Here is a 15399-nt window from a genome sequence, read left to right as displayed (position 1 = left end):
GGGAGCCGGGGCTGCCCGCCTGCCTCCCCTAGGGCTCGACTGGCCGCGGTCCTGCCGCGCCGACCCCTCACGCGGGCGCTCGTAGCTGCGGGTGGGAGCGGGGCCCCTCACAGCCTCCTCCATCTTAGCGGCCGCCGCCATCTTGGGCCCGGCGCACGGGCGGCCCAGCGGGACGAGGGGTGCCGACCAGGACCCACCCTGAGGGACCGGAGGTAGCGGGCAAGACCCACGCTACGGGACTGGAGGTGCCCGGACAGGACCCGCTCGGTGTCCGGCAGCCCCCGCGGTGACGGGAACACAGCCAGCTCCCAGGGGTCTTCGGCTCATATCCCCCCACTCAGGGCCCGCTCCCACAGCAACAGGCTGCCCCCTCATCCCCGGCCTGTTCCGGGAACACCCGAGCAGCCCTTGGCACGCTTCGGAACTCCTCGTTTGTCCGCCGGGAACACCCGAGCGGTGCTCGGCACACTTCGGAACTTTACGTGCGCCCGCCGGGGACACCCGAGAGCGGCCAGCGCCGCCGATGGGATTCGGGCATCTCCGGACAGGCCCTAGAGCGCTTCGGTTGTGTCCGGAATGCGGCGCGGCAGTTCCGGCCGCGGCCGATAAACAGCCATTGGCCGCGCCGCGCGGGGCTGGGGTGGAAGTGGGGGCGGGCGACGTCACTTCCGGAGAGTGACGGAGCGGCGGGTCAGAGGCGGCAGCAAAATGGCGGCGCCTGAGGAACGGGAGCTGACGGCGGAACAGACCGAGAAGCTGCTGCAGTTCCAGGTGCCGCGTCCCGGGGGGCCCGCGCCGGCCGGCGGGAGCGGGGGAGGCGGTGCATGGACACGGAACGGGCTGAGCTGGGCCCGCCCCGCCGGCGCTGGGGAGTACGGGGCTCACGGAGCCGGATAGGCCCGTCCTGGAGAGGGGTGTCGAGCTGGGCGTGAGGGGACGGTGGGAGGAGAGACACCTGTGGGCCCAGTCCTGGCCGGGGTGAGTGAGATTTCCGTGCCCTTAACGTTTCTTTGGGGCGATGTTCTGTCATGGCTAATTGAGAGCTGCCTGCTCAGTACACTCCTTGCAGGAAAAACTCCTTGGTAAGTCCCGGCCATTTTAATTAGTCTGAAAAATTTCCTTGTCGTAGCTGGAGAGCCTTTCCTGGCACCGAGGCAGAGTTATGCAGTGGGTTTCTGTGGAACATGGTTCCTGCCCCTCACGATTGGGTAACGCCGCTGGAGACTGTAATGATCTAATCTGTGTCTGCTACACAACGCAGGCAAGGTCGCTTAACCTTTGCTTTGCGAGGCCCGGGGCTGTGTGGCAGATGAATGATCACAAACACAGTCTGAAGATGTGGTTTATTCGGGAGAAAACAGCGCTGGGCAGCTGAAATTCCTAAGGTTGCTCAGTGATTAGTAACTAAATGTGCTGAGCTATGAAAATTACCTTCAGGTGTCTTGGGTTTGTTTCTGAGCTGTAGGACACCATGTGGCATCCCTTGGATTGCAGTTCTTTTACAAATACCACGATCACTTTAAAGAGTGCCTTGTCTGCTTTTGTTGCTGTACATTATCTTGTAAGGCTGTGCATTGAAAGTTTGGTGTAACTGTAGATTTAAAGGGGCTCAGAGGCATCTGGCCCTGCCTTCCCCAGGTGACCCAGTGCAGGTGTTCATCACCCACTCATTGACTTCCCAAGCCTTCACCTGATTCACAGCCCCTGACTTAATTACTGTGCTGAGCTGTTTTCCTGTGACTGGACCCAGGAGGAAGCTTGTTTTACCCTCTAAGGCTCCTGCAGACTGAGCTCTTTGGGCAGTCAGATTAAATACAGACTGAGGGCACAGAGCAGTGCTGCCACTGCTGTCCCTGTGCTGCCTGCTGAGGGTTTGGCACGTGTCAGTGTCCCGTTCTCTTGCTGTGACACATCCTGGTTCTTGCTCCTCTGCTTGATCTGGACAGGTAGCACCAGCTGCTCTCACCACTGCCTCTGCTGCTGTTTTCAAACCCCTGTGGGCAGCTGGGAAGTGAAATAATCCTATTTCCCAATGCTGCCTGGTGTTGTCATGGACAGAGGGCTGCCAGGAAACCAGAAGGAGGGATTCATGCTTTAGTCCAGCTTCCTGTCCAGCTCTGCTTTGAGGCACAGGGAAACACTCCTCAGGCTGTCAAGGGGAGACATTTTTTCACTTAGACCACTGCTGTGCAGAGCCAGATGTGAAAGCTGTGGTCCAGAAGGCTTGGATGCCAGCCAGGATCCTCCCTCCTCTGGGGTGTGTTGGATCAGCTCCCTCCAGGGCTAATGGCAGCCCCCACTGGTGATTCCCTCTCCTCTGATGTGTCCCACCTGGCTGAGAAGGGCTCAGGTGTGAGTCCTGCTGCTTGCTCAAAAGTAAATCAGTCCTCTTGGAAGAGATTTTTTTTTTTTCTCAGACTTCAATAGGAAGAATGAGGTGTTTGGAGAGATTAAATAAGTGTCATTAAAATAATTTGTACGTTGCTACAAGTCAGCTTGGAAAGCCTTCAGGGATCCCTGCTGACTTTGCAGGGAACAAACATTTCAGTGTTTTCAAGGATAATTTCCCACTTTGTGATGTGGCTGTGCAGCATTCCATGGTGACAGAGCCCTGCCCCTCCACAGAAGGGTCTGTCCCTGCTCTGTGCTGAGAGCAGCAGAGCACGCCAGGAAAGAAGGCAGGGTGGCAAGGATGGGGTAAGGAATAGAGAAAGCCCTCAGTGAAACAGAGATGCAAAAGGAGGGAAGCACTGAGCAAGCACTGCTGCTCAGCCAGCAGACAGCTCTTGGGGGAAATGCTGCTACCCTGAGCTGTTTGTCCTGCCCCTGCTGGAGTGGGCACCTCTCCAGGCACAGGTGAAAGTGCTGTCCTGTCCTGCCTGGGCTGTGGTAGTGCCTGCTCTGCGTTAATCCCACTGCTGTTTGTGTGCTGGCTTCTGTACTGCTCATACAAACAGCTGTGCTGGCAGAAAGCTGAAACCAGCAGCTTCCTTCTCGTGGGCAGGGCTGGGACAGGGCAGCTCTCTGCACCATGCTGGGGCAGCTTAGTAAAGGGAATAAAACAGTAGAAAAAACTGGGATAAACTTGAAATGAAAGCAACAAAGCCTCTCGCATGCTTTCAGCCTCCCATTTACTGCCAGAGAGCTGGCTAATAATGTAAGGGAATAAAAGCACTCAATTTTTCATCTGTCAAGACCTTGCTGTCCTGACATTTGGAGAGAGGAGTTTGCTGTGAACAGTTCAGGAAAGCTGTGGAGATGTGATTCATCTGGGAGATGGAAGAAGCAGCAGAGCAGCTTTTCTAGGATCTGGTTATTGATCTGTGCCCATTACACTCGGGCTGATGTCTGATATTGTAATATGCTAATGTGAAGTAATGGAGTGTTATTTGCAAGAGAGTTGGCACTCATAATCTCTGACTTCAGCTGGGGAAAACAGAATGCTCAAGGCTGGATATGGCTCTGATTTAGGGGAAGGGAAACATGAAACTCCAGGCAGCTTTCCCACTCAGTGAATCGATCACAACCCTCAGAAAGGCATTTGCTGTAATATGCAATGAGGAACTCTCGGTTAAGGCATTTTCCAGTTAGAGCTCAGATGTTCTTTACCCTTGGAAGGTAATTCTCTGGATTTGGCAGTGGGTTGGGAGGGAAGAGCAGTGCCAGGCAGCGCTGTGGGTTTGCATCTCCTGTGCTGTGGATCTGTGGTGGCGATGCTTTCGTCAGTCCAGTTTACAGCCTTTGTCCACTCAGGGTATTCCTTTACTTTTGAGGCATGAAATTGTGCTTTCCACTGCTTCAGTATTGAGAAGATTCTGAGCAGTCTCAAAGGTGAGAGATACAAATCATTACCTCCAGCAAAATCTTCCTGATGCTTTACAATAACACTTGCTTTGTGTGGTGGTCGTGAAGGCACTGTTGAACTTTTCTGGCATTTGTGGAATTTAATATTTTGTTTTAGAAATATTAGCCACTGTGTTGAGCTTGGATTTATTTGAAGGTTTGAGAGTGCTGGTTTAATGGGACTAATTTTAACTACTTATGTCTGTGAGATCCATGCTGCTAAAGACAGCTAATAAGAGGTGAGAGCAGCAAGGTTTGAAGATGCTGGTTATTCTCTTAGCCCTGATGATACTAAGCATGTGCTGGTTGGTCATGTATGTTAGTTTGCAGCTGATCAAAGTTCACCAGAGATGCTGAGGCAGTGGAAATAATGTGGAGTTTCAAGTTTCTGATCTGTTTCCATGCCTTGGTGAAGCGGGGGCCTTAGGAATGCCCTGGGGGTGATAATGACCAGTATCAGCGTTTGCCAGCAGGACCTGTCTGAAGTGGCGGTTGAACTGTGGTGCTGCCATTCCTCCCATCGGGTGTGGGTCACTCTGAGCCCTGCTGTCTCTCCCGGAGCCTGGTGCAGCTGTGCTGAATCCAGTGGAGCCCATCAGAGTAGCAGCCAGCAAGGTGCTGAGTGTTAAAAGCTGCCTGTGCTGGCAGCTGTTCCTGCAGTGTTTAATTGTTCAGCCTCATTGATCAGACAAGTGGCAGGAGCTGCTTGGAGTGGCTTTGTCACTTCTGGTTGGAGTTGAGAGCAGCTGAATTAAGATGCTAAGGGAAAAAAAAAAAAGTAAAAGGAAATTCACCTCCCTGAGAAGTGGCTAGAGCTGCCTGTCGCTGTGGTGGTGGTCGAGAAGGGTGGAGTTGGTTGGCTCTGGTGTCTCTGTGGAATTCAGATGGTCTTGCAAATGCTGCAGTGTTTCAGTGCTCATTAAATGCTTGTTGATAGCTCTGCTGCTTTCTGACCTAAAACTGCAGAAGAATTTTGCATAATTTAAAAAAGGAGGGAATGCTAGGTGGTGTTCTTAGTGCTCACAGATAATCCAGGCATTTAGAAACAAAGGTGTAAATGAGCTTCTGAATCTTGTAACTTTGTAAACACCTCCAGAATTTCCAGAATATTGGGGAGTGGTGATCAGAAGACTTCTAAGGCTCTGCAATAAACACATTGTGACTGTAAAATCAATTAATTGAGTAGATTGCAGGTGCCTTTAATGGTGTCCTTATAAAAAGACAATGAAGTGCCTGCTGTAGGAATTCAGGTTGAAAAAATAAAGTCAGAATGCAAAATAAATTGAATAAAAAATAAAGTCAGAATGCAAACCCTAAATTTTACTCTGTGAAGCACATCTTCAAAGAAAGATAGCTAAACTAAACATTAAATGATGAAACTGCATGATAATCAAAGGTATTCTAGCAGCAACAGCTGAGTTCACTGAGCTTTATTCTTCTGTGAAATCCAGTTCTGCAGTGTTCCCTTGCAAGGCTTGCTGCAGACTGACTTTTTAATAAATATTTATACACCACTGAACAGCGACTTGAAGTGGTTTTTTTTCTGAACTTCTGCAGTCACAATGCTTTAAACAGTCTGATTGGGTCTGTGCAGCAGAATGAAACAATGGTTTTTGCCCAGTAGATTGGAGAGAAGGTGGTGATGTGGAGACTTGGTGAGAAAGAAGCCAAGAAATGCTCAAAAGTTTGAACTGAGCCCAGAGATTGAATAGGGCATTTGTGCACAGTGTTTGTTGCTCGGGTGGAAATGGCATGTGGAATGTATGAATGGGGGCAGGGAGGGGAATACATGCACCATCCTTCTCCAGTCAAAAAACAATTCAGTGCATTCTTAACTGGTCAGCCTGTCAGGAGCTTTTCAAGAGAGCAAGGAACACATCTGCTCAGGCCTTAAAGCAAGTGCAGTGGGGAGAGATGTGTCTGTGGCACAGTGACAGGGGGGTTCCTTCAGCAAACGTTTGTCTCTGTTCAGGAGATACTGATGTGGCTTCCTGCAATAACAGACACAGTGGTTTGATCTCTTGTGCAGAATTTCTGATTGGCACAGGGCTAAAATCCACCCACTGGCTTTGAGGTTTGTCAGTGTGTTTGGACTTTTTCTGTTTCAGGCCCTGTGTTGGACTGTTCTGCTTTTTTTACTACACTGTTTACTGTGCTTTTTTACTTCCCCTTTGGTGCTGGGAACATCACCTTCAGTAATGCCTGGCTCGTTTTGGTTTTAGTTTCTGTTTATGCTGGCAGTGAGTGGAGTAACAGTCATCTTGAGTTTTCAGAACTGCTTTGTCAGTATTTTGAGTTCAAGATGTTTGAGGGCATTGGCCCAGCACATCTTTTCAGAGTGGAGCCTGTGGGCAGTACTGTGTTAAACCCTTGACCGTGCTGAGTGCTGCTGTAGTGACAGACCTTGGGCACACTGAGAGTTGGCTGCTGCTGGCAGAGTGCAAAGGCCTGTTTGGGGCCTCCTGTGTGTTTGCAGGTCACTCTGCTCTTAAACTCAGAGCAGGGCACTTAAAAACGGAGCACTGTGATAATGTGTTGTGGTAACTCCTACCATGTGCTCAGGCCTTGTTAAGAGCAGTCAGGATGCAGCACTTGTGGCACTCATCTGCTTTTATTCTCCTCCTTTAGGACTTGACTGGCATAGAGTCCATGGACCAATGTCGCCACACACTGGAGCAGCACAACTGGAACATAGAGGTACCACTGAAAATGAGACTTGCAGCACTTTCCAAGTACCTGGATTAAATGCAGCCCTCTGTGGGAGGGGGGGCCCTACCACTCAGATTAATCTGTTCCCCCCTGGATTTACCCAAGTAGCTCTTTAGAGCTGTGTCTCCACACACCTGCAGAGCTGGTCTCAGCCAAGCACAGCAGAGTTGTTATGGCTGTGAACAATCCCTTGAGTGGCACAGGATGTGCCTTCCCTGGAGGCTGTGTGCTGGCTGCCATGGAAAGGAGCCCTGGGGGTTCCTGTTTGTCTGGAGCTGTGCTTATCCAGTGTCCTGGGGCTGTGGACAAGGAATACCCACTGTCACTGTCCACAGAATAAAAACCACACAATGCCTGAAACTCCCTTTGCTCTTTCTTGTGTCAAAGGCAGCTGTGCAGGACCGACTGAACGAGCAAGAGGGTGTCCCGAGTGTCTTCAACCCTCCCCCGCTGCGGCCGCTGCAGGTCAACACCGCTGACCACAGGATCTACAGCTACGTTGTCTCAAGGCCACAGCCAAGGGCAAGTTATCTTACAGTGGATTTTGTCCTGCTTCTTGGCTGACTCTATGAATACAGAACTTGCAAGCAGGGAAAGAAATTGTTTTCTTTGCATGCTCTTATCTCCTTTCTAAATATTTTATCTTACAAAAACAAAATGTAGAGCTATTCCTTCAGTTTCTGTTATTGCTGTGGAGATTTTCTACATGCTGTGATTCACAGTATGAGGACTTTTTTTTTTTGTCATAGCCTGTCTTGTTGTGGTGTAGTAAAGCCTTTAGATCAGTGGAATTGGAACAAAGGACTGTCCCTTCCATCTGGCAGTGATAATGTTTTTCTTTTTAGAGCTCCCCTTAAATGTGTATTAACTAGAATACAGTATTACTTTCATTAATATTTTACAAACAAATTTGCACGAGCACCTGTAAGACTTGGTGACGTTACTCTTTTTGTATAGGTAAGAAAATTAATTCCTTCTTTGTAATTGCAGGGCCTGTTAGGATGGGGTTACTACTTCATAATGCTTCCATTCCGATTCACCTATTACACGTTACTTGATATATTTAGGTAAGTCCTTGTTTGTGCTGACTCACTTATTGACTGCATCAGGGAACACACTAGCTGGGATTTGGCTGGAGCTCTGTCACTTAGATCTTTAAGCCTCATGGCAGATTTTCCATTTGTTTCCTTAACTGGCATTATCTGTGGCCTTGTGAAGTTCCTATGCTGTTTAGGAAGAGATAAATCTTGTTGCAGAGAAACAGAGCAGCTTGCAGCTCTGTAAATGAAGTGTTTAATTGGATCTCTAACTCCACTCAGCCTTGCAGTCTGAGTGCCACACAAAGGGGTTGCAAAACAGTGTCCAGCTGTTTGGTGTTCTTGGACAAACATCAGAATCGTGTCCCATTGGGCTGGGCTGCAGATTAACCTGCCCTAATTCCTGGACGTTATTTGGCAAAACCCAAACTGGAAACACCTCTGCTTTATTCCCTTTGGTGTCAATTGCCTCTTCTCCCTTTACTGCCCCAAAGCACTGATTCTTGTCTCCTTTACAGCATTGATAGAGGGAAAAGGGAATGGTAGTGGTGGTCAATAGCCAGGAGTCCTGCCATCTGCCCTGGTTTGCCAATTTTCCCTGTTGTATTACTTTTTTTCCCCATTAAAGATATTTCCAAAGTTCAGTGTATCTTCTGTGCATCAGTAGAACTAAACAGCACTGATACCTGCCTTGCAGTGAAGCTGTTTCAGCTTCAGAGGAAGGACAGTTTCATAGGACTCATAGTGTAATGTTCTCTTTCTGCAACTCTTTGTACACTGAAATTGTTAGTTCTGGATTGGCAGAAATGCAGTTTTCAAAGTTATCTGGACAAAACCGTGTGGCTTTTAACAGCCCATCTTCGACTAAATTCTTCAAACCTCCTACTGTTGGGGTGGCTTATGCCTGATGCTTCAGAGGAAGCTGAAGCTGTTTAATGACACAGAACTTGGATCCTTACTGATCCCTGGCATGAGATGAATCTTCACTTGGGGCTGGTTCTGTAGCAGTGGTATCAGTTTGGAGCGGGTGCCAGTTTAGGTTCAGATTTTAAATGTTCAAGGGTCTCAGCTATGACTTTTTTCCTCTTTATGAATCCCAGTGACTATCTGTAGAAAAGAAAACCTGTGCCTCAAGAAGTCAGTGAGCTGAATTTGCAGTGTCCTTTGCTTCCTTTCTAGGTTTGCTCTGCGTTTTATACGCCCTGATCCTCGTAGTCGGGTCACCGACCCAGTGGGTGACATTATTTCGTTTATTCATATGTTTGAGGAAAAATATGGGAGGATACACCCTGTCTTCTACCAGGGAACTTACAGCCAGGTCAGTGTCATGTCTTGGTGCCCAGGTCCTGGGGAGTGATCATTTTGCCACATGGTATCAGGGCCTGCATGGCAAAATTGCTTTTCATCTACAAGCCCAGCATTTATCCCCAAACTCTCTTAACAGGGTAATGGAGAGCTAGTGAACAAGTGTACTGGGAAACCAGTGTCTGCCAGGCTTGATGGTTTGCCAAGCCTGCAAAGTTGGAAAGCAGAGCTACTCTGGCTGTTCCTCGACCGTCTGTGTGACTCTGTAGCCGACAGCTTTTCTTTGTAATCCTGCCTTTGTTTTTATAAACTGGTGTGCTGTGCCAGAGTCTGTCCTTCTGTTCCCCAAATTGGGATTAACTGCCTGGGCTTGTATCACAATACAACTTCACAACAGTTCAGGGCCTCAACATTGAGAGGGACCCCCTAAGAAATTGTGGGAGGTGAGTGTGCCATATATCAAATCTGAGGGGGCTCTCTGTAGAAGAGGGACATCCCCATGGACACTGCCTCTTGCACAGCTGCTCTCAGCCTGGCCAAGGGAAGGGTCTCCTGCAGAGCATCCCATCAGACATTGGATCAGCACTGCTTCCTTCCCAAGTGCCTGGGGAAAAGCTGTCAGTGCCTGTCTGCTCCACACTGCACAGTGATGGAGCTCACCGCCTCTGCAGCTCTTACAGGCTCCTCTGTAATGATTCCAGTCATTCCTGGAATCCAAACTCAAGTAATTGTGGAATGGTTGGGCTACCAAAACTCAGTGCCAGTAAAACAGGGAGCATATTGTGCACTTAAACTGTGATCTTGTTAAAAATGCTCTTGGGTGGGTGGAATCCAGACACTATAGATGTGGAAAGGGAGGGATTCTTTTCTTTGTTGTCTGGTTTTTTGGAGGCCTGCAGCATTACTTATTACCTGTTTTAATAGAATTTTCATTTGGTGTGATCTGAGGATTGTGTCCTGCGCAGGCTCAAGGGAAAGCTCAGGGGATGAAGGAGGTTTTTCACTGCTAGCTGAGTCTGGGGAGGCAGCTCAGGTGTCAGTCCCTGTCATTGCCTACCCAGTTTCACTCTGAGTTCAGTGTCCCCCAAAGCCACAACCTGAGAGGACATGAGAGAACACCCCTGTAGCCCTCTTAAATAGAGGCTCATTTAGAAAGTCTGACAGGTTCATCCTCCACTGCTGCTTCACTCACAGCACTCCAGTGGCAGAGTAAAGGCCTGGGTCTCACAGGCTGTGTGGGTGCTGCATTCCCCTTGCCCAGATCCTGTGTAACTTCACCTGCTCTGCTCTTTTGCCAAGGCACTGAATGATGCCAAGCGGGAGCTGCGCTTCCTGTTGGTGTACCTGCACGGGGACGACCACCAGGACACAGATGAGTTCTGCCGGTAGGTAGGAGAATTTCCCACATAGCTGTCCTTGGATTTGAAATGCAGCTGCCCTCACATGGTCTCTTCTCATCCCCCAGCAATACACTGTGTGCACCTGAGGTCATCACCCTCATCAACACTAGAATGCTCTTCTGGGCTTGCTCAACCAATAAACCGGAGGGATACAGAGGTGAGTGTGTCCCTCCTGGGCTTTACCTGTCCCCTCCTGCCTCTGGAACAAGCCAGATGCTCTTTGACACATTTACACATGAAACACACTCTTGTCTACTTGAACAAAATACAACAGATTTCAGGATTTCATGGGGGAATACATGTGTTGGTTTCCTGGGATATCTCAAAGGTTTGGATGCCAAGGAAATACATTCTGATCTTCACCTCCACCATTCTGTGTGTTCCTGGGCAGTTCTGTGCTCATTGCTGTGGGCATTTAGGCTGCTTTCAGTGCCTTGTCAGTGGGAGTTGGTGGGTGTGTGCTGGGGATAAACTGAGTGGAGAAACAAGTGTCCAAATAGATCTGTCCTTAACCCTGGCTCCTGTGATGCCTGAGGCCAAGAAAGACTTGTTAGGTGCATTCTTTCCCTTTCTGAGACAGTCACCTTAATCCACAGCCAATCTCTCTGTCTCCTCAAAAGCCCAGAGTGTCTGGGAGCTGTTGATACCTGGCCAGACAGACGTTTGGTAAGGATTTGCTGCAAGTGGGGCCTTTTCCCAAAGTTCTGTTAATGGCTCCTGTGTTGTTCTCACCATTTCTGGTTTCATGGTCAGGAAAATGCTACATTTGGGTCACTCTTTGCTCCATAGTTCTGCTCCCAGTTATCAACAATTGGAGAGAACAGCTCTCTGAGGAGACAGTCTTTGACTTATTCCTGTTTCATTGCTGCAATGCTTTGGAGTCACAGCAGAGCTGGAAGGGACCACGACCTTCCATTTAATCTGGAGCTGCTGTGGTTTTGTATGGGGGCCTCCATTGGTAACAAAGGCTCCAAGTTGCACGATATACCATGTGTGTTTTAAGGAGGGGCTCAACAGCCATATATGAGCAGTAACTTAAGCACATCATCTGTTCCATTCCCTGCTTCAGACAGAGCCTGCCTCTAACAAAGCCAACTTGAGTTTGTTCAGAAATGTTCAACATGAACATACTCCCATTTCCCCCATGACAGTTTCTTCTAGAGTCCAGCTATCCCTAATCACCTGAGTAAATGCTTACATGTCCTGTGTTTCTTTTCCTGCAGTTTAAACCCATGGCTTTATCCCATTTTCAGTAGGCATTCAGAGCCATTTACTTCCTTCCTGCTTGAGTTAAAAGTGCCTTTTTTTGTTACTTGAAAGCTTGTGTTTTTCCCCATCAGTCTTTGTACTCCCAAAGCCATTTCCTCCCTTTGCTAACTTAGAGTTTGATTTTCAAAATGGAGCCTGAGGCCTATTTTGCCTTGGAAGAGAGGATATGTGGGGAAGGTGCTTTCCTTGGCCCTCAGTGCTGGGGAGCCCTTGTTGTGCTGTCCCCTGGTGGCCCTGGTGTGGGGTGGTGACGTTTGTGCCCGTTCAGTGTCGCAGGCGCTGCGGGAGAACACGTACCCGTTCCTGGCCGTGATCATGCTCAAGGACCGCAGGATGACCGTGGTTGGGCGGCTCGAGGGGCTCATCCAGGCCGACGACCTCATCAACCAGCTCATGTTCATCATGGATGCCAACCAGACGTACCTGGTGTCCGAGCGCCTGGAGAGGTACGGTGGCACCGGAGCTCCAGCAGCACGAACCGTGCTGAGGCAGGCTCTGCTCTGTGCCCTGCCTCCCTCACACACCGAGTGTAGGCACACAGCTCAGCACCTCCCCTTCTGTAACACAGCCCACGGGCTCTCCTCTTGCCAGGGACACCATCAGTGCATACATTCAGGCCATCTTATAGCCAGGGAGCCAGATGTGTTGCACACGCAGTCCCACCACTGAAAGGTGGATGTGAGTACTCTGTTCTCTGCAACTGGAGCACACCTTTGGCATGCTGGAGCTTTGCAGGGAAAGCTTGGACAATAACCTGTAGGATCCAAGTGGGAGCAAAGGCATTGCAGGCAGGAGAGCTGGTGTCCACAGCTGTGTGCTGCTGCCTGGGCTGGCTGTGCTGAGCTCTGGCTGCTTTTCTGCTGGGGCCTCACAAGTCCCTGGTGACTCTTAGGGATGTACAGGTTGCATCCAAAACAGGATCCTACCATTTGACCTCTGTCTGTCCCTCCTCTGCCCCACGCCCTGTGTGGGGACCCAGTAACACATTCCAGTGTATGAAATGGGCAAGGAATTACTTGAAGGAGATGAAACCAGGAGGAGTCTCAGGTACGAGGCAGGAATCTTGAGCATTGTTCTTGTGCTGTCTGTCAGCTCTGCCAAGCTGCAGAGGTTCAGAAGCCTTTTAAAGGGTTACCCACCCTTGGAAGCAGTTTGATTGTGAGGGACTGTGGGGACCTGGCTTGGCCTTTTGGGAGCTTGTGGTACCCCAAGGCATTACCTGCTGTGTGCTTCTGTGAGTTGGAGGCTGTCCCTGCCCCCTCGGGCCTGCCCTCAGCCTGCCATCCCCTCACTCCAGGGCCTCTTAGCCCTGACCACTTCCCACTCGTGTTTGCAGGGAAGAGAGGAACCAAACCCAAGTGCTGAGGCAGCAGCAGGACGAGGCTTACCTGGCATCCCTGCGTGCAGACCAGGAGAAGGAGCGCAAGAAGAAGGAGGAAAGGGAGAGGAAGAAGAAGAAGGAGGAGGAAGTGCAGCAGCAAAAACTGGCAGAGGAGAGGCGGCGGCAGGTGAGAGCAGAGGGGCTGCAGTGTCCTTGGATGCCTGGCCTGCAGGAGGAATTGCTGTGTCTTGCTTGGGGCTTGAGCATTCCTGAGGCTCCTGGAGCAGCTGTGCTGCAGGGGACAGGCACCAAAGCCAGCTGAGTGCACAACCATTGCTCCTGTCCCTCCTTGCCTTGCAGACACTGCAGGAGGAGAAGGAGAGGAGGTCGGAATGCCTTCCTCCAGAGCCACACCCCGATGACCCAGAGAGCGTCAAGATCATTTTCAAGCTGCCCAACGATTCCAGAGTGGAGCGGCGATTCCACTTCACACAGTCACTGACGGTGAGCTTGGGGCAGAGCTGAGGGGCCTTCCAGAACATGGGTAAAGAGACTTGCAGGTGGCTTTTTTCCATTGGACTTGCCAAATGGGGGCCTTTGCTGAGAGCCTTGGCAGGCAGAGCTGCTCCTTGGTAAGGAGAGTGCTATAGGGCCTGGTTCCACCAGCTTGGAAGAGCAGAAAAAGTGGCAGAAGCTTTTTTTTGCCTCCTGAAAAGCTGGAAGGTGTCTCTGCCCATGATCTCTAGTCCCTCCCAAGAGCAGGGTGGGACTATCTGATCTTTGGAGTCCTTTCCAACCATTAACATTCTATAATTATATAGAAGATATATATTCTATTATAATTCCACTGCTCTCCATGAAATAAACGTGTAGGAAGAGTCAGAAACAGTCTGGTCTCCCCGGTGCTCTGTGCCAAGCCCAGTTTCATGTGTGCCAAGGAAATGGCTGTCTCAGGTCTACAGTGCAGTGATGGTGCAAATTTGGGAGCCTTCCCCCACGAGATGCCAGGGATTCGCTCTGGCTGTGTCACTGCTCCCCCAGCTGGCAATTATTTCTGTGCTTCTTTCCCAGGTGATCCACGATTTCCTGTTCTCCTTGAAAGAAAGCCCTGAGAAGTTCCAGATTGAGGCCAACTTCCCCCGCCGTGTCCTGCCCTGCCTCCCGACAGAGGAGTGGCCCAACCCCCCGACGCTGCAGGAGGCGGGACTCAGCCACACGGAAGTCCTCTTTGTGCAGGACCTCACGGACGATTGACACTTCCTTTTTGGTTTTGTTTTTGTTTGTTTTGTTTTTTCGTTGGTTTTTGGTTTTTTTTTTTTTCCAGAAGACACAAAACGGAAAGAGAAATTCATATTATTATTATAATACAATATTTTTTTTAAAAGACTGCGTACAAACGAGGGATCAGAGACCACATGGGCCGTGCCAGCCGTGTGTGCGCTGGCGAGAGGACACACGGCCATCCCCTGCGCCGGGGTGCACACAGGGGGGAGCTGCTGTTGCCCCTCTGCCCTCCCTGGGGAGGAACAGGAATGGCAGCTCTTGGTAATTATTGCTTTTATTGATGACAATAATAATAAAACCCCAGCAACCCAACATCTTGTGAAGATTTGATACTCTGCTGCTCCTGAGAGACACATGACCGAGCACCGGAACGTGCTGGGATTGGGGTGGGGGGAAAGGGCTGGACAGACTCTCTTCAGCTTCCCTCTGTGTATAAATACTGTTCTTTTAATATTTCTCTTGCTTTGTAATGACCAAAGGAGATTGGGGTTGACTATAGTATTAACTTTTTGATAAAGAGCTGGTTCGATTCTTACCCATGTGGGGCCTTGCCCAGGGTTCTTAGCCTGCGTAGTGTAATAAACTCTGCCTCTAGCATGTCTGTGCTGGTGCTTTCTGCCCTGCCCGGGGAGGGGGCAGCTGCTGTGGCACTTGTGGCTCCCAGGAGTGGGGTGCACTCAGCCTCTGCTCTCACACATGGGCTTGTGTGCCCATGGAGCTGTTGGGTGAGATGAGAGAGTGCCCAGCATGGGCCGTGGCAGGGCTGGCGTTGTGCTGTGCCCCCTCCTGTGGCATCAGCTCTGGGCTCATGAGGCTGGGTCAGCCCTCTGGAGCCGGTGGGAGGTGGAAAAGGTGTGGGAGGGGAGTGTCAGGCTGGTTCCTGCCAGGGCTGCCCTAGGGCAGAGGGGCTGGAGCCTGTTCCTGCAGTGACCTGTTCTGGAGCCAAGAATGGCTGGGGGTGGAAGGAATCTCAAAGAATATCTCATGGGCAGGAGCACAGGGTTAGCCCCTTCCCTGGCCCAGCATGGGCGTGCTGGAGGGTTGGGATGGAGCAGAGGTGGAAGGTGTTGCTCTGCTGTCCTGGGATAGCAGCCAGGAGGAATTTCCCATCGCTGTGCAAGCTGTGAGGGGTCGCTAGGTGAGAAGGAGGGGGTGTGTGGTGCTGCTCAAAAGCAGATCCTGCTGGGGCAAAGCACCAACCAGTCCTGCTCCCACCCTCGGGCTCTCCTGG

General features: G+C 50.4%; 1 protein-coding gene across 1 annotated transcript; it reads left to right on the top strand.

Annotated features, from left to right (window-relative positions):
- Positions 1-8: 8 nt before the first annotated feature.
- FAF2 (Fas associated factor family member 2) lies at positions 9-14765 on the top strand. The gene is made up of 11 exons (XM_058034931.1): positions 9-771; positions 6472-6540; positions 6940-7074; positions 7543-7619; positions 8769-8907; positions 10194-10279; positions 10360-10451; positions 11832-12009; positions 12900-13071; positions 13245-13388; positions 13956-14765. Exons 1-11 carry the CDS (start codon positions 709-711, stop codon positions 14136-14138), a joined length of 1338 nt encoding a protein of 445 aa, XP_057890914.1. The 5' UTR covers positions 9-708; the 3' UTR covers positions 14139-14765.
- Positions 14766-15399: the final 634 nt, after the last annotated feature.

Source organism: Melospiza georgiana, chromosome 15, assembly GCF_028018845.1.
Source record: "Melospiza georgiana isolate bMelGeo1 chromosome 15, bMelGeo1.pri, whole genome shotgun sequence".
In the NCBI taxonomy this organism is placed as follows: domain Eukaryota; kingdom Metazoa; phylum Chordata; class Aves; order Passeriformes; family Passerellidae; genus Melospiza; species Melospiza georgiana.
The sequence above is the reverse complement of the archived record's forward strand: the minus strand, read 5'-3'. Positions and strand labels throughout refer to the sequence as shown.

Excerpts from the sequence above, each read along its gene's own strand:
- FAF2 (XM_058034931.1), top strand. The coding sequence starts at position 709 with ATGGCGGCGCCTGAGGAACGGGAGCTGACGGCGGAACAGACCGAGAAG. Across the intron at positions 7,620-8,768 it reads ACGTTACTTGATATATTTAG|GTTTGCTCTGCGTTTTATAC; the intron begins GTAAGTCCTTGT and ends CTTCCTTTCTAG. Across the intron at positions 12,010-12,899 it reads GTGTCCGAGCGCCTGGAGAG|GGAAGAGAGGAACCAAACCC; the intron begins GTACGGTGGCAC and ends TCGTGTTTGCAG.